Source organism: Camelus dromedarius, chromosome 15 (assembly GCF_036321535.1).
Source record: "Camelus dromedarius isolate mCamDro1 chromosome 15, mCamDro1.pat, whole genome shotgun sequence".
In the NCBI taxonomy this organism is placed as follows: domain Eukaryota; kingdom Metazoa; phylum Chordata; class Mammalia; order Artiodactyla; family Camelidae; genus Camelus; species Camelus dromedarius.
The window spans coordinates 45,836,936-45,855,120 of record NC_087450.1 but is presented as its reverse complement, the minus strand read 5'-3'; the positions used below and the strand labels follow the sequence as shown (position 1 = coordinate 45,855,120).

The 18,185-nt window shown below is 53.9% G+C and overlaps 2 protein-coding genes across 2 annotated transcripts in view; one reads left to right on the top strand and one right to left on the bottom strand.

The window, feature by feature from the left end:
- Positions 1-1,032: 1,032 nt before the first annotated feature.
- Positions 1,033-14,742, top strand: CIMIP2C (ciliary microtubule inner protein 2C). Its single transcript, XM_010991211.2, has 4 exons — positions 1,033-1,139; positions 11,125-11,398; positions 12,712-12,824; positions 14,540-14,742. Exons 1-4 carry the CDS (start codon positions 1,066-1,068, stop codon positions 14,682-14,684), a joined length of 606 nt encoding a protein of 201 aa, XP_010989513.2. The 5' UTR covers positions 1,033-1,065; the 3' UTR covers positions 14,685-14,742.
- A 1,515-nt stretch (positions 14,743-16,257) lies between these two features.
- Positions 16,258-18,185, bottom strand: part of CIB4 (calcium and integrin binding family member 4) — a 49,380-nt gene continuing 47,452 nt past the window's right edge. Inside the window, exons 6-7 of the mRNA XM_064494669.1 lie at positions 17,860-17,948; positions 16,258-16,448 (exon numbers count right to left, since the gene is read on the bottom strand). Of these exons, the coding sequence (XP_064350739.1) occupies positions 16,418-16,448; positions 17,860-17,948 (120 nt within the window). The 3' untranslated portion in view covers positions 16,258-16,417. The remainder of the gene's footprint in view (positions 16,449-17,859; positions 17,949-18,185) is intronic.

Here is an 18,185-nt window from a genome sequence, read left to right as displayed (position 1 = left end):
AAGGCTAAACTGCAGACATGCTGGCGGACCCCAGGACCGCTGCAGGGGGAGCTAGGGAGTAGATGGCGGGACAAGACACAAAGAACGTGGGACTTGGAGGCTGTCACCATACCCTTACCCTCCCACCCCCAATTAAAGACCTAAAGCCCTGCCCTGCCCTGCATATGCCCCAAGGCCACATGAGGGTCACTGGAGAAATCCGGATGTGGGGGGCACCAGTACAGGAGGGAGGCATTACAACAAAGAAGCCTCACCTGGGCCAGTTTGCTCTCTGAGGCAAACACCCAACCCTAGATTCACAGGAAGGACTGAACTGTAATCCCAACAATTGTAAATCGCACACCAGAACTTTTCACGACTGGCTGTTTGCCACTTACTTATGAACCACACTTGTGGAGTAGTTTGGGAGTCGAGAAGAGGTGAGAAGACAGTTCCTAGGGAGAGAGGAGAGACTAAGGAGAAAAATGTCTCTCAGTACACACACACACACTTCGGTGCTTCCTGGCAAACATGCAAAGCGGGACAATGGCCAAACCCCCTCCTGGAAGCCCCGCGGAACTGGGGCGCAGCGGGCACCGTTGGCCAGCAATGGCTCTTGAGGTCCCTGCAGTCACTCCGGCGTTGGAGCTGAGCCGCGCTGGGGCCGCTGCTTTGTGTGCCGCCTGCAAAGCCAGGGCGTCCCAAGCCGGGTCCTGCAGCAGGCAGAAGGACACTTAGAGTGCGTCCACCGGGGACACCCCCACCGTTTCCACATCCACCCCTCATCCCAGCATCAACCATTTGGGCCAGCAGTGAAGCTCTGAGATGCGCCCAATGATGCGAAAGTGGAGGCTTGAGTAGGAGCAGCGATTTGTGGGTTCACACAGGAGAGCAGGTGGAGATGGGGGCATCTTCTGGGCGCGCCCCACGGTGCTGCTCCATTAAGGGGGACAGCGAGGGGGAGAGTGGTCCAGGAACGCCCCCCCCTCACCCCGGCGTTGCCAGGCTCACGGTTGCCTGGTGACCCGGGCTATTGACCGTGGTGTAGGAGCACCCTGGGCTCGCTGCGCTCTCACTGCCGCCACCATGGCCTCCCGCAGCGCAGGCACCCTACTGACCGAGTTCAATGCCGCCTACGTGCCTCCTGGCCTCATGCCCGGGTAAGACCTCCGAATACTAGACCCCACCCAAGCCTGGGGGTCAGAGCCCCTGGGGAAGTCTTCTCTCCTCCCTCCGCAACCCCCACCCCCACCCCGCCTCCGGCCTCGAAAACTCTACCCCTGCGCCTTGGGGGTTGAAGGGACCGGGCGCCAAGTTTTCACCCGACCAGGTGGCCTTCTTGGGGTGGGGCGGTTTGCGCTCTCTCAGCCGGCAGTGGCTGGGCGCGGCGGGGCGCTCCAGATCCCCTTCGGTAGGAAGTGGGTCCCTAGCGAGTGAGGAGCATGCCAGCTCGGGTAACAGTGAGTGGGGTCCGGGTCGGGAGGAGAAGGGGGCGACTGCCTGTGGGACTGGTGTCTGGAGACACCGGGCAGAAACAAGAGGTTTTGGAGTCCCCGAAGGAGAGGGCTCTTCGGCCTCCAGCACAGTGCGGGGCACCCAGGATTCCGGCAACATTAGTATCTGTTGGTTGAAGGAGCGAAGGAGATGGGTTGGGCACCCGGGGGCGGGCAGGGCTCGAAGAATCTGACAAGGCACGACCGGCAGTAACATTTAGTGGTGCGCACTCTCCACCGACCTAATGGTCGGTTCTCCCACTGATCTCACTTAATCCTCGCAGAACCGCCGTCTTTGAAAGCTTCCAGCTGGGAGATCTGCCCTGTCTTTAGCGTTTTTGGATGAAGGGCCAAGCCTACCTTCCGTTTCTCTGGATTTTTCACACTCCGAACATCTAAGATGCAAGTCTGATTGTTTCTTTCGATTCTTTGGCCCTTTCTTTCAAAGTATCTGAGATTTCCACTCTTAACCTCTTCCTCCAAGGTGTAAATTGTCTTCTCTCTCCTACCAATCAATGTCTGCACTGAGGGCAGGGGCTGGATTCTGAGATACCAGCAAAGTATCAGCACATTTGTATAGAATGAATGAATGAATGAAGTTAATGTCTTGAGTGTTTTGCAGGCAGGATCTCCATGTGGTTGAAAACAACACATGCTCTCTTCTGCAAACTAAACAGACTGTGAAACGAAGAAAAGGTCTCACACTATATTTTATATGACATTTGGATCATCTTGCAGAATAAGCATGATATTGCGGGGCTGTGATATTAAAATTATTTCTGCACACAGAGGGAATGCAGTAAATAGGGGCAGGTGCTGTAGTTTTAGTCTAGCCCATTTGTGGGCAGGGCCTTTCTTTGGATCTGGGAGAGCTTGAAAGCTACTTTGGCCACATCAGACAAAGCTGACTTACCAGGTCACAGTTGTTTCCTGAAGTCAAGCCAGGTGTATTAGGAAAGGACGGAGGACTTCCCTATTAATTCTTTCAATCGTTTAGGCATTCCTTTGATAAAGATGTGTTGAGTGCTTGGGATGTGCCAGATGTTGGGTTAAGGCAAACAAGTTGGGGGCTGCCCCCCAGGGGTTCCCAGTCTGGTCTAAATACATAAGGTTTAGCTCAAAGCCATTTTTGCAGCTGTAGATAGTGGTGTTGACACCATATTATGGGTGTTTATCATGAGGTTTGATTTTATACATTGATGTATTTTTTCTTAAGCCCCTCACAGTCTCCAACTGGAACCTAACCCTCCCCCTCACAGTTCCCCAACTCTGTCTGGGGTTGTGGGGGTGGGAAGCTGCGAGTTTCAGAAGCAATCCCAGGATGCTTCTCTAGCCACACCACCTGTCTGCAGTTCCCTTGAGCGCCCTGTCCTGTGACTGCTCTAGAAATTGTGGCAACAAGTGAATCGTAAATAAGGCTCCAAGCGTAGATGGTCTAGTTTGAGCAGCTGAGCCTGTACGTGCTACTTTTTCGTCTGGATCTTTCTGGGAGGGATATGCTCTCCCTAAAGATGCTCTTCAACAAGAAATGAATTGAGTTGTCTCATGTGTCTAAATGCTACCTCATTGGCAATTTTGTTAACGTACTGAAAGAATCCAAGATTCCTCACCACACTTGGATAATTATTATTTTTGAATGTCTTTTCAAACATTAATCACAGGATTTTCAGTGCAGCCAGTCTCTTCTGACATTCAAATCATCCCCCTTACCAGTTGTATTCAGAGAGGCAGAGAATATTTACAGTGTCAAGGACCTCAGGAATCATGTAGTCCAGCCCTTCCCATCCCTTTCCAGATGCGGTCACTGAGGTCTGTGGGGGACTTGCCTAAGCTCCAGGCTGGTGAAGGAAGAGCTGGGCTGGAACCAGATCCCTGATGCCCTGTAGTAGCACCATGAACCCCCGTGTATAAGCATCTACTATGTGCCAGGCACTGTGCTGGGCTTTTTACAAATTTAAAAACAAACAAACAGCAACAACAAAACCCTTTACAACAACCCAGATGAGAAATTGCCCAAAGTCATTCATCAAGTCACCCAGCCAGGTCTCTGTGACTTCAGCACCCCTGCTCTCTTCAATCCCTCCAACTGTTAGCTATTATCATTAGTTGGACCCCTACAGTGTTCAAGGTCTGATTCTAGCACCAAGGGGGACAGGATGCTGGCCTTCAGACTAGTTGGCTAGGATGCGCCATCTGGTCTTTTGCTGCTCTGGGCAGCACTGCCTTCAGACACTTTGCCACTGTCTGGCCTGTGTGCCATCCCTGCAGTGAGCAGGGAACTCCTGGGATGGTAAGGCTTCTTAAGGGATGAGACTGGCTTCAGTGATACTCTGTGCTCCCTGCTAGAGGCACAGGTTCAGGTGGTACCCACTCCCTTGCTCTCTGCCTCCCGTCACACCTCACCAGGTTCCCAGTCCAAACACTCGACCTGCCCTTGTGCATTCATTCATACCCAGACTGCTGCTGCCCCCGGTGCCTGCAGCTCCCCGCAGTGGCTCTCAGCAGGAATAAGTGTGACGGGCTTCTACCCCAGTGCCTCCCTCCATCTGCCTGGAGTGACAGCTGTGCCCATGTCTGACACTAAGCCTGGCCTGGGCCTCGGGGGTCTCAAGAACCTCGTATCAGTGCATTTCATACTTGCCATTGTTAAAGGGTGGTCCCACGAGGTGGCCTTGTCCCCTCCCCCGGAATCCTCATACAACAGATCTGCACACTCAGTGGTGTGCTGGTAAATGTTTAACAACCAGCTCTCTGGAGGGAAAAAAACCTTGATTTGTAGCGTTCACCCATTATCTGTGGCAAAACTACTCCTGCTGTAGCCGATTTCAAGCTATCGACGTGGCGTCACAATGCAGAGCTGGGAAGAGATGGGCTGCTGCTCACCACAGTACAGTAATTCCAACAGGTCACCTCTCGGTGAGAGACGGGCCAGTACATCCTGGGGTACAAAACAAAGACCACCTTCCCAGGAGGATATAGGAGAGTCCATGTGCCCAGATAGGTAACTGACACACTCACACAACCCTGAGGAACTGGGGAGCCTTCCTAAGAACAGGAAATCGGGGGCCCTGGACACCTGGGCTTTGTAACAGGGACCATCCTTCTATCCAGAATAATCATCAGCCCTTAGAAGTGTGTCCCCATGTATCAGCTCAATTCAGCAAATATTTCCAGAACAGGTACTGAGTGCCAGGAATGCCAGGGATGTAAGTATGAGTAGAAGACAACCCTCTATCCCCACGAGTTTATAATTCAGAAAGGAAGAACATACTGCCCAGGTAATGACAACACAGTAGAATGTGAACTGAGACCTGAGAGGCACAAAGAGTGAAGATGGTTCACTGGAGCGGATGGTCTTGGTCAGAAGAGGCTGGATGGAATAGGAGGTAGATGAAATCTACCTTGAAGGATGGGTAAGATCACAATGTGGGGAGAGGAGGAAACATCTTTTGGATGGAGGGGATGACCTGGGGAAAGTCATGGGGTGCAGGTACCAACAGGATATGCTTCTAAAGCAGCAAATGGCCTATTTGGCTGGAGCGGCAAAGCTGGTGTTACCGAATCAGACTTGGGTCCACTCGGCCACATACAGTAAAGCCAACCTATTGACGCCATGTTGTGATGAAGGAAATTGCAGCATTTATTGCAGGGCACCAAGCAAGGAGTCTGGGAAGCTAGTGCTCAAAAGATCCAAACTCTCCAAAGGCTTTCAGGGAAAGGTTTTTACAGACGGCGGGCGGGGGGTGTGTGGGGTGCATGACAGCTCATGGACATTCTCCCGATTGGTTGGTGGTGAGGTCATCGGGAGTCAACATCATCAGTCTTCTGGCTCCAGCTGGTCAGGTTCTTCGGGCTTGTGGGCAGCACACAGTTCACTTCTTCTGCCTGGCGGGGGTTTCAGTATCTGCAAAACAGCTCAAAGGACATGGCTCAGAATATTATCGATAGTTCTTGAAGAGGAGCTAAAGGACCTTGGCTTTGTTTAATGGCTAAACTATTATTAATTTGTCTTGCTTGACTGTTTTCCTTTCTTTCTGCATTTTCTCACTTCCTGGATTAAATTCATTCTTCGGAACTCAGGGAAAGGCCTTGGAAGCTAAAGTTCTTCTACTGATGAGAGGCAGGCAGAAGACACGGTGGGGAGGTTCCATCCCGGAAAGGTCCTGCTCGGTTACTCTGGGATATGACAGAGGTTGGTAAGACTGGAAAGCAGGGCTTCACACCAAGAAGGACCTTGAGCGCCTGGCTTAATTTGTTCTTAACTTCACGGGCAATGGGGACCCCTTGAAGGTTTGCGCCCAGGGGAGAGATCTGATCTGAACCGTACTCAGCAGGAAGTGTGTGGAGAAGAGGGTGCTTGCGGAATGAGGACATGCTGAATAGTAACAAGTTAATTAGTTAATAAGTCGCTCATGGGATCCCCGATGGAGAACAGTAATTAATTCCAATGTTGGCTATGGGGCCAAGCAGTGCTATTAAGAAGCAGGAAGGGAGGGCTCCCTGTGTGCACAGTAACCACAGTGGACTTCTGCCGTGGGCCAGGCTGAGCACTGTCTCCAAGCTTGTGTGGTGTGCAGGCTGGGGAGGGGCAGGGATGGATGAAGGGGTCAAGGAGGAGGTGTGGCAGGCCCGGTCAGGACCATCTGATGCCCCGTTGTGAAACCTGTCATTCCCCTGTTCTCTCCACCTTGGCTGGCCCCATGCCCAGCGAAAACAAAGCTCTACCGTGGAACTGCACAAGTCATGCTCACAGCTCACAGATGCAAGTGCGTCCGGGGACATAGACTTACTAGCCAAGGCTGTCTGCCTAGTGCTGAATAAACATGACCACGTGCATGTGTGTGTGCACACACGCACCCCACCCGGAGCAGCAGGTGCTGAATGGAATTCAGATCCAGGCAGAACCTTTGGAGGATTGCGGAGGAGAGGGCTTCTCTTCTATTGGGATGCAAATATCTTGGCATTCAGAGAAGGCGGGAAAGCAGGGAGCAGAGGAGGAGTGTGGCAGAGAGCCTGGGGGTGGCAAAAAGAAGGATCACGAGGAAACGGGCACATTTCTATAGCTCCTTTGTTTGAGGTGCGCCCGCCCCTGTGGGTGGGACACTCTGTGCTGGTGCGTGCTCTGCAGATGGGAGCCATGGTTCCAGGGCATGGTGCCCCTGGGCTCCTGGACTTCTGCTTCCTCCAGTGAACATTTATGGTGCACTTGTGTGTCGGGGGCGTGTAGGTGCTGCGGATAAAGGAGAACACATATTAGCAGAGGAGAGGAGCTAATATGGATCTGGGTATGGATGAAGGATCATAACCCTACTGTAAGGAGGTGCTGCTGGGTAGAGGGTGTGTGGTCAGGGAAGGCAACAGAGAGCCTGGCTCTGTGAGTGAGGGTGGGACGCCCCACGGGGCAGAAGGAGATGGGGACTTCTGGGTAGAGGAAATGTGTGTGAAGACTTGGAGAGCACGTGGGGCCCCAGAGATGTGAGTAGCACTTCTGGGGCATGGGGTGCCTGCGGGGAAGTGAAAAGAGAGGTGAGCCATGGTGGTCTGGTGATGAAAGATCGCTCTGGCATTAGTGTGGACGACAAGCTGCAGGGGGTGACACTTGGTCTATGGGTCTAGCTAGGAGATGCGAGGCTGATCAGATGAGCAAAGAGGAGGACCTGCAGCTGTGGGACAAGGGAGAGCAGTGGAAAAGTCCCTAAGGAGGGAGCAAAGGCAGGACTTAGGGAGAAGCTGGATGTGACGGTTGGCAGGGCGATGCTGAGTTTCTGGTGGATTCTGGTAGATGGGGATGGCGTTACCCAGGGCAGGGAAATCCAGAAGGGGGAGCAGGCTCATTTCTATCGTGCTGAGTCTGGTGCCTGGGCATGCCCCGTGTGGACAGCTGGGTGAGTGGGTCTGTAGCGGGGAGAAGGGGTGGGGTTGGAGGCACAGATCTAGGTGTCCAGTGTTGGAAGCCTAACATGCATGAGCTCTTCCAGAGGGCGTGGTCCCCTGAAGAGCGAAGAGGACTCTGGGGAACACTAGCACCCAGAAGAGGAGCAGGGGTTCTTCTCAATGCCTCCCCCAAGGGACACGCCTTTATGGAGCTCCACCAAAAGTCCCTCCCGACCCTCCATGGGAATGGCCTTCCCTCCTTGTGTTTAATAGCATGAGAGCCTGGGCCACCGGTGCACACTCACCGTGACTCAAACACTGAAGGAGGGGCAGGCTCAAGGAAGCAGGGCTGAGCAATTTGTATTCCTGACAGCACGCATCAAGCCAGCACACAGTAGGTTCCCAATAAAGTAGCTCCTAATGCCATCTGACTCTCTAAAAAAATATTACATTTGCAAAGAAGGGAGCAACAAATCACCCCAAATCCAAGCACCCAGAATGAGCCTAAACCTCATTTTTGGTTTCTTTTTAGGTGTCTATTCAGATAGAAGACTAGATGGATGGGTGAATGGATCGATGGACAGAAAGATAGACAAAACAATTTAATAAAAATATGATCATACCATGTTTACTATTTTAAAATGAAAAGCATGAAATTTAATCCTACTCAAACCTAACTGAAGAGAAAGATACTGAAGCAGAACAGAAAAAGAGCTAGACTCTAGATAAATGCTAATTCATCACAAGACATCTTAGCTTCTAAAAGGCCCCTCTGACAGAGAGGGAGAGGAAGAGAGAATGAAAACTATTAAGGGGTTAGAGTAATTATTCTGTTATTTTTACCAACGTGTTTCAATTTTAGATGCCAGGGGTTGACTCTGCTTTAGAAATTCAAAGTGCACTTCCAGCTCCCCCTCCACCCACCCCCCAATTTTTGCTGCTTAAATTACTTTTTCCTTTGACAGGTTTTATAACATTTGCATTCTTTTCTGCAACCAGCCTTCACCTAGTAGCTATTCCAAGTTCTGCACTTAAATAGCTGTGAAGATGTTCTACATGACTGGTAGTTTTTTCTTTCGATCGTCTCTTAGCTGGTAGGATTTCATCACTGAACACTGCTTTCAAGAAGGGCTTTGGTCCTTTATTTCCTGAGTTCTTTGGTGCAGCTCCCTTAATACCTGAATGACCACACTGGCCAGTCCAATGTTCTTGGGTCATGCATGCTCTTTTCCCTGCAGAATGTTCTAGGCCATCTTTCTTTAGTTTTCCCTCTGTCGTGTCATTATCTCTGTTGGGGTTTGACAACCCCTGGTGACCAGCACCTGTTTCATTTCCTGTGTCCTGGACCACTTGAGAAATGAGATAAAAGAAGGCAAGAGGTCTTGGAGAATGGCGCTGACGTTGAAACCCCGAAGGAGCCACCAGAGCTGGGCTGGGGCGGGCTTTCCGCTCGAAGGGCAGAGTATGTCCCCTCAGAACAGGATGTGGAGGACCAGGGTGGGCTTCCTTGCTTCAAAAAAAAAGGGAGAGAAGAGTGGGCTTCACCTCACCAGGCAGATGGTCCTCCACCATCCATGTGGACGAGCACGTGGGGGCTGGAAACACTAGGAGGGACCACCCCCAATGTGGAAGGACTCGTTGGGAGGAAGGAAGAAGCATCCTCACCGCTTGTCTTTGACTTGCTGATGACTGAACTGACCGTCTCATTACATTTCATACGCAGCACCAACAAATCCCAGGGGCCCTGCTTCTACCACTTCCGTTACGTTTCTTCCTCGGTGTGAATGTTACAGAGACAGTGGGGGTCAAGGACATTGGATTTGGCAGCTGGATGATCTTACATGACCTTAATGAGAAAGCACCAGCCCACACTTAAGTGATGGGTCAGAAGTCAGACAGAGGGAAGTCCAGGAAAGTGTAGGAGTAGAAGAAGCGAAGGCAGGAAGTACAGGGGATTCTCTGGAGACATTCGGAAATAAAGGAAGAGAAAGGGTAGTGGGTAAGAAAGCAGCAAGGCCCCGTTTGGACTTGGGAATCAAGGAAAGATGTTGCATGTTTGCAGGCAGAAGGGAAGATGCTAAAGGGGAGGAGCGATCACAGATGGGTAGGAGGAGGGACTGAGGCTGAGAGAAATGGGGAGGAATGGGTTGGGGGAGTGAGTGAGACCTTGGCAAGGCAGGAGGAGGGATCTCCAGACCAGGACAGGGGCAAGCCATGGCAAAGAGGAGGGCTCCATCCTGGAAGTGGCCAAGGTGACCCCATGGGCTCACAGGCACTCACCAGCCCCACATCTTTCCAGGGCAGGAAATGTGGCCACCAGCAAGGAACACAGGAAGGGCACTGAGGCAGGAGGGAGGGGGTTAGGACCACCAGGGTCATAGAATTCAGGGCAGACAGAGACCAAGGAATGAGAGAGGAGAGGCTGGAGAAAGAACCGAGTGCAGTGGAGGGTCTCTCCCCGCCGCCGCCCACTCTGCAGCCCCATTGCTCACCACTCTGGCCCCTGGGCAGCCTCAGATGCTGCAGGATTCCAGGGGTCTGGATTGTGGAGGTGGGGGATAAGGCCCAGGGACATTTAATGTGCACTGTATACGGGAGTTTGAAGCTTGGAGGGAACTTCTAGGCTGGAGATGTAGACCGAGGCTCATCCACACACAGGTGAAGTTTAAGGCCACCACCTGGTTGCCGTCACCAGGAAGAACGGGTGGGCCCAGGACAGACCCCAGAGGGAGTGGGCTGATGGGGGGCATCAGGAGGAGACTGAGAAGGAAAGGTCAGAGGTATGGGTGAGAACCAACAGAAAATAAGGAGCCGAGAGTGGTATTTCAGGATGAGAGAGATGAACAGTGCCCACCGCTGCGGAGAGGCCACTGGCGACCTCGTGGCAACCCGGGGGCAGGGCCAGGTTTCAGAGGCTGGGGAGCCCACGGAGGCTGTGCTGACGGCGGAGCTTCCATCTCTTGCTGTTTGTCCAAAGTCTGGTGCCCAAGCTCTTTGATGTCACCAGCGCTCCCCTCCCCTCCCCTCCCCTCCCTCTGCCGACACAAGTCTTCGTTCTCTCTGCGTGAACCTTATAACCGGGCGTCTTGAGAGCGCGTGTTGGCTGTGCTGTGTGTCCCAGGGTCTGTGCTCGCCCTGCTGCTGGCCCTCTCACCAGCCACTTCCCTGGTTGCAGAGGGTGATGGAGCTCCTTATAAAGCGCTCACAGCTCCAGAGCCCTGGGCAAGCTCTGCAGGCTGGCTGGGCAGCACCTTGGGAGGCCGTCTTGCTGAGAGTGGGGCTGCGGCACTCTGAACCCAGGGCTCGGCCACACCAGAGCTGACACTCATCATGTGTCACTGTGTCCCCTGCCCCTTCATGAGGTCATCACAGAACGTCAGAGCTGCAGGAGGTCTCTGTATCCTCAGGCCAGCCCCTCAGTCAATGGAGGGCCAGTGAGGGACGGTGATTTGCCTACAGCTCGCTGAGGGGGTCAGGACTGGCACCCAGGTGTCCTGGTCCCTAGGTGTCCTGATCCCTGTGTGAGCGCCTGGTCTGGGAGGTGACGTCGTAGAGGTCTGGGCAGAGACCTCTGTGGGGAGGCAGAGGACCAGGTCTCTGGCACTTGTCCTCCCCAGAGACTTGAGCTGGGCAGTGCACCTTAGGAAGCCTCTTGAGGCCCAGAGGTGACCAGTGGGGCCTCCTGATGTCACCCCTAGTCTTTAAGGGCCTGTCTTGGAACTGGAACCAGCCTGGAGCCCTCCACCCATGTCTCCCTCACCTCTCTCTGCTCTCCCAGGTACCAAGGCCATGTTCCTGGTGTGGCCTTCTCCTTCGGCTCCCCCTATGGCACCACCACTCTCAAGTACTTCCAGGACCAGCGCAACGCAGCCTTGGAGAAGAGCCACACTCCCTTCAGCAACGGTGGCCACTTCCCGACCATCTTCTCCCCAAACCCCGACCTAGTGCAGAGTCACCGCTCCCACACCTGGAACCGCTGGCTGCACATGCCCAGCTACACCCGCTTCAACCTGGACAGTACCCGCTCAGCCGAGCTCACTCGCTTCTACCAGGTGGGCCGCCCGCCGGCCCAGGCGGGGCTCCTGCCACCCTTCCCCCTCTTGGCGCCCCCCACCTCCGCCCCCATAGCATGGGGAGGAAGTGATGGCTGGAGGCCAGGGGAGACCTCTCACCCTCCAGAGCGCCTCTATTTGCTTTTTCAGAGCCCCGGAGCCAGCAGGGAACCCGGTGAGTCTGGCTGGAGGAGTGTGGAGGGGCTCGGCACTCTGCTTCCCTGCTCTCCCCCCACTCCAGGGACAACCGTGGCTCTCTCCCTGCTCCCGCTGCTACTGAGAAAGCGAGAGCAAGGGGACTTTGGGGATGTTCCCGCCCTCACCTCTACCCAGTAGCCTCTCCCCCTGCGGACCCTGGCTTACCTCCCTCTGAGCAAAAGCCCCAAGGTTCACCCACAGGATGAACCGCATGCGCTGACGGCCGCTAAGCCCCACCCCGGCTCCAGCCCCCAGTCTCCTCTCAATCATACCTGCCCACTGGGATCCCAGTGCCCACCTGACACCGCCCTGCTCTACAGCGCCCTCTAGGGTGTGCCCTAGTCAGCCCCAGCACCGGAGTGGACCCCACCTGCCCTCTGGGAAAGAGAGGCAGATGGGGGGCGGGGAGGGGCTGCCCACACCCCCGTTGTTCCTATTCTGCTCCTCCGGCTCATAAAGCCTACCCTGGATCTGGTCAGACACGTCCCGGCGGAGCACAGGCACACAGGCGCTCCCCCACCTCAGGGGAGGCTGAGCTGCTCCTCAGCTCACTTTCCCCCTCAGCTCCCTTGCAAACATCCCTCCAGACCTGATTTCAAGGACACAGATGCCTCCTGGTCCCCGGGTGGAGAACTGTACGAGAAAGCAGCCTCCCCTGGGAGAGGACCAGGTGGATGCCGTCAGACTCCGAGGAGCTGTGGGACAGTGTTGTGGGCCTGGGAAGGCCTGCTCCTCCATCTTGGCTCACAGAGCACAGCCTGCCTAGGAGAGGGGGCAGGGAGACACACACACACACACACACACACACACACACACACACACACACACACCGAGTTTCCCTGTGCCACTTACTAAGCTGGGCTTCACATCCCTTACCTCTGCTGGTCCCCTGCCTCATTTACTCACCCTAGCAATGCTGGCCTAGTGTCATTATCCCCAGTAGCCAGACAAGGAGCTGAGGCTCAGAGAGGACACCTGGCTGGGGACTCTTCCAGGAACATTAAGGGAGACGATGCCCTACCACCTGCCCAGGTACAGCCAGGCAGGGACTGCAGATGCCCGAGATTGCGCCTGCGCACTAACAACCTGTCGTCTCTTCCTTGGTTGAGCTGCAGATGGCCCAGCGGCATCGGGAGTACTATCAAGACAAGACGGGCATGGTGCCCCGGGTCCCCTACTTCGTGCTGCCTGTGAGGGAGTGGGAGCGGTACCCCATCCCCACCGACCTGTGAGTGCCTGCCCTCCCTTCGTCCACGCATTCAACAACACACACCCACAGGGAACCTGCTCTTAGCCAGAAATGAGTTAAGACTCAACCCCAAAGAGCCTACGGTGCAGAGGGTGACAGTTACAGAGCAAGGGAGTCACGGTTTTGGCAGCCTTAGGAGGGATGCCAGGAACCAGAATGAGCAGAATCAGGAAGACCATATTCCTGGTCAGATGCACTAAGGAGTTTGGGTGCAAACCCCACAATCTCTGCTGGCCTGAAAATGCAAGCTTCTCCCCCTGCAAGGAGCTGCTGCCCTCTGGCGGACACAAATGGGTACTACACAAAGCAGGGACTGTCTCCAGCCCTGTCCAGATTCAAAAAATGTTCTCCTAGGGACTTGTACATATTCTTCAAATTCCAACTGTCTAGCTAATAAATACGAAAATTCCTCACTGCCCACTCTTTGCTGCTTTTATCTGGGAGAGCTTCTTCTCCCAGGGAAGGCCAGCTCTGCCTTGCGAGATAATCCAGGCATGTGGTTTCCTCGCTCTCCCCTGTTGCCCAGGCAGGGAAATCAGAAGTCTGTGCTGTGAGGTGTGCTGTGGAGCAGGGGGCATCAGGAGTCGGGGGACAGATCTTCGGTTCTCAACTCCATGCCGATCCCTTGTTTGCCTCAAGAGCCTGAGCCTTGCCATCACTGTTACTGATAAAGCAGCAACCTTTTTCATAGAGTTCACAGGTTTTTTAAAGAAACAAATTTAGCTGCCTCTATAGGTTCCTCTCTGCAGGACAGATGGGACAATTTTATAAATAGGGAAACTGAGGCTTAGCGATGGCTTTGGGAACTTGTGCTCAGCGCAAGTCTGATTGGAGGTAAAACCTGGAGGGAACCCAGATCTCCCAATGCCAACTCTAGGGCCCTGGGTTGGTCATTTCCACCCCTCAGGGTGGCTCTGAGCCAGTCCATCCCTGGAGACAGGGCAGGGCCTCACCTGGGGACAGATCTCCTCTTGAGACTGCTCTAGGCAGGATCTACATCTCTTGCAGCTGTGGGGAGCGCAGGATGCCCCAGCTCCGTTCCTTCTCCAAACTGCCTAGCAGCCTCTGCTGCTGCTGCTGGCTTCACATGTAACACAGAGGACCAACCAGGTGGTTGAGAGGAAGAGGGTCAGTGCCTGTGATCAACCTTTCCTCTTATCACCTCTGTGGCCTGAGGAAAGTCCTTGCCCTTCCCTGAGTTTCACTGCCATCGTTGCCATCATCACCACCATCATCATACCCACCACCATCAACACTGTCATCACCATCAGCATCATCCCCGCCACCACCACCACCATCAGCATCCGCATCAGCATCACCATCACCATCATCACCATCAGCAGCATATTTCTTATAATGTTTACTGAGTGTTTGCACCTTATTCAGTGCTTTGTATGTATTACTTCACTTACTCCTCAAAACAGTGTGAGGAGAGAGGTACCAACATTAGTCCATATTACATGTGTACACCTCTAGCAGGAACTGGGCCAGAATCCAGCCCAGCTTCCTGACACCCGTGTCCTTGCTCTTAACCACTGTCCCATTGTGCAAACACAAGTGATTCTCATCTTGAGTGCAGGGTGACTTACCAGCTGTTAAGCCAATGAGCAGCCCGCAGGGTCATCAGCAGCAGGGGCTGGGAAATGGGCCTTTTCCACCCTCGCTGCATAACACTGGCCCATCCTCATCTGCAGGCCTCCTCTGAGCCCGAAGAAGAAGTGGTACCTTTTAAGAGCATCCCCCGAGAACCTGAAGACCTACCAGACATTCCCATCGGGGAAGAGGGTCTCCCCACAGGAGCGGCAGAGGAGGGACCATTACTTTGAGTTCAGAGCGTGACGCCTGACAGCCGTGGCCTGACCAGGTTGGCTTTTTGGAATAAAATCTTTAGCCATGATCACCCCAGGCTCTTCTCCTCTGAGCCCCAGGAGCATTTGGTCACAGCAGGACAGCACCTGAGAGTCACACGGCGCTGTGTCTGAAGGGCCTGTGCAATGCTCAGCCCCAGGGGTTCAAGCCAAGAAAAAGCCGTGTCCAGGACTCTGCTGGGCCCACCCACCTCTCCCCTGAGGACTGTGGGGCTCCCAAGTCTTGGTGGCAGGTCACTCAGGCACAGAGATACCTCCCATCTGCTTCCTCTGGTATAATCAAGGAGGCCCCGTTATTGCATGTCTGAGAGTGAGGATGCAGCGGCCCCAGAATGCTTGCACTGGTGTCAGATGCAAAGGAATTCCGGCCTGAGCCCTGGCTCAGCATCGTTTTGTTCGCACAATAACCTGGGAGGGAGGTGGTGTTACTCTCACTTTACTGATAAAGACACTGGGGCTCAGAGGTGGAGACAGTCGTCCAAGTTCAGGCAGCTTAGACGTGGCCCAGCCAGGATTTGAACCCAGGCCTTTCTGGCTCCCAAGCTCTGGTTTTCCCACTATACACCCTGCATGTAGTCCTCTTGGGGACTGAGGGGCAGAGATGATGCAGATCCCAGAGGACCCTGTGGTGCCTGAGAGAAGAAACCACGTTCTATATTCTGCCCAGCCTGGCAGGGACAGGCTGATTTGGCATCGACCCCTGGGACTGTCTCTTGAAGGGAACAGGAGGGAGCTGACCCAGGATCAAGCTGCTCTTTCAGGCATCTCTGTGTTTCAGGGGACTCTAGGCCAGAGTGGACACTGGGGACAGGTTCCTAGGTCACATCCTGAGGTGGCCTGGAAGGTTCTGGGTCTGGAGTGTCTGCTGTCACCTGCTTCCTGCCTCCTGGGAGGCCTTCTGCCTGCGGGACAGGGCACAGGATGTGGGGAACAGCCCCTCAGAAGACAGGATCTGGGATGGGAACCTCAGGCCAGGTATGGGCCCATGCCACAGGAGCTCTCCAACATCCATCACCTGCTGGATTTGATTAAGGGACTCCATCAGGCAACAGGGCTCTTATTTCCCCTAAATAAGTGAGTCAGGACCTAAAGGCAAGGCAACCCACAACAGGTTGAAGTTGAACCCACAACAGGTTCAAGTACATGTGAGGGTGAAACAGCCCTTCTCCTGTGTCCTCCTCTGAGGACAGTGTAAACAAGAAAAACCACCGGCCGTCAGGTAGGCATCTGACAGCTTTCAGAGACCCCCTACGGGGCTTCTCCTGTGTCCCAGGGTCCCTGACCACCTAGGTCCCAAAGAGCCCCTGGGATGGCCAAATTCATTCCAGGATTTGGTGGAATAGCAAAGTAAATAAGACCTGATCGCTGGCCATACACTGTTGCATCCTGAGGGCACGGGGGTGCCGAGTGGGGCAAAAATGTCTTGGGAACCTGTCTTTGTGTCATTGGCAAACTTAAACCCTGGAATGAGCAGTTCTTAATAAAAAGTACTTCTGTGTGGTCCTGCATTCAAAAAATGAGGAACTGATGGAGCAAGGGAAAGTCTTTCCTTTTGCTTTATTGAAAGAACAGTATTCTAGAAGTGAGAAAGGGACAGGGACAAAGTCATTCTTCTAATTAGAGTTCCCCTGGTGCCCGAAGGGTTCAGATTCCGAGTTCCAGGGGTCCACCTCGAGGCTGTCAGATCAGATATTTGTGGCCACATCAGTATCCCCAGAAGTGAATCCGAAAGGAGCTGAAAGAAAGAATTCCATGAGCCACCTGGAGCCCACAGTCGTAACACGCCCTCTCATTTCTGGGTGCACACCTCTCTCGTCCCTTTCTTGAGTGGTGGCCTGTTTGAAGCTCTCCCAAGCCAACCCAAAGCCTTCTTGAAGCTCCTTTGAGCAGCTCTTGAATGCAAAGGCTGTCAGAACCTTGTGGTGCTGGAATCAGCGGAAAGCAAAGGGAAAGATTGAAAGAAGAAACTCAAGACAGACTGGATTTCGGCTTCAGTCGTGTGTTGGGCTGTTATGGAGGAAGAGGAATGAACTCGGTTGGGGTGGTCCAAATGTGGACCCCTTTATAGAAAGTCTGCCCAGGCCACAACCATCTCGGAATGGAGGGCCCTCTCCTCCAGCCAGGTGGACTGGACACCTGCCTGGAGCTGGCCACTCGGATTCTCTCTCTGGGAATTTGGAGTGAGAGCTAAGGGACATTCCCTGAGGGTCATTCGGAGCCAAAGAGGTTTAAACTTGACCGCTGTGGGGAGGCCACTTGGCCTCAAGTCTAACAAAGCAGAGTTTGCCAGTTGCACATACAGCAACGTCCGGAGTTGCTGAGGACCGAGGGAGAGACTCTGGGCTCTGGACCAGGTGCTCTCCGAGCTCTGGCTGTTTTCGTTCGTTGTTGATTGGTTTGTTAAACCATCTTGAGGGAGCATTCTTTCTTGTTACAACGTCACCTAGACTGAAGACTAAGCGCAGAATAGGGCCCAGGTGAAGCAGGCACACGCAAACAAGGGCAGCTCAGCACAAGAGGGGCCTCTAACTGGGCTGTTCCTCACGAAAAGGCTGTCTCCAGGGGTGGTTCATTTCCCACAGCTGGAAGGAGCCAAATAAGACTGTCAAACACAGCCTGAGAAACACAGGGATGGCCAATCGCCTCAAAGGTGTTAGGGCCAGATAGGACCATGCAGGCCCCTTTCCAGCTGAAACAAGGTTTGGAAATTCTTAGAATTCTCTAAGTTCCATCACCAGCATCTTCACACTCTCATGCAAATCCCCAACTCCTCATGACATGTGGAGGTTGTGGGCAGAAGGGGAGCTGGATGAACAGTGGCAAAGGAAACTCCCCAGGTCAGTCCTGGAGCCCAGGGGGCTTTGTGCCGCCAGAGAGGGACAGCACCCAAAGTTTGGACTGCCCACATCATTTGCAAAGCCTGGAATGCAATTTCCCCCGTGCCTTTTGAAACCCCACTCCCTGTCTCTTTCCAGGTTAATTTCTCAGAAGCTCCAGTTTTGCTGATTCTGGAAGAATCTGCAAAGTGCCCTGGAAACTCATGACCCTCCTTTGGAAAACCGAGGTGCCCCACTGGCCAAGGGAGACCAGGGGCCCTTCCTGTCCCCCACAGTGCTGGGCATCCCCTTCACTCCAGAACACCTTACTTCATGAAGTCTGGAGATTTGGCCATCGCGTGTTCAAACTCTGAGAAAGACAGCATGTTGTCATTGTCCAGATCCGACTCATTCAGGACCTGGATAGGGGTGCAGAAGGAGCAGAGAGCAGAGAATCAGAGGGAGATGCGGGCACTGAGGTCAGGGCAGGCACCACATGCTGAGCACAACCATTAAGCCCAGCTTTCTGCCAGGTGCTTAACACACCTCCCTGAGTCCCTTGTGAGGCAGGTGCTCCACCCCAGACAGGGACATGGAGGCGCAGAGAGACGAGGTTGTGGGCACCGAGGTATGGGGCCTTGTGGGTACCGAGGTAT

Bases quoted from the DNA above. Each gene is read 5' to 3' on its own strand.
- CIMIP2C (XM_010991211.2), top strand. From the start codon at position 1,066: ATGGCCTCCCGCAGCGCAGGCACCCTACTGACCGAGTTCAATGCCGCC. The intron at 1,140-11,124 runs GTAAGACCTCCG...CTGCTCTCCCAG, and splicing joins CCTCCTGGCCTCATGCCCGG to GTACCAAGGCCATGTTCCTG. The intron at 12,825-14,539 runs GTGAGTGCCTGC...CCTCATCTGCAG, and splicing joins TACCCCATCCCCACCGACCT to GCCTCCTCTGAGCCCGAAGA.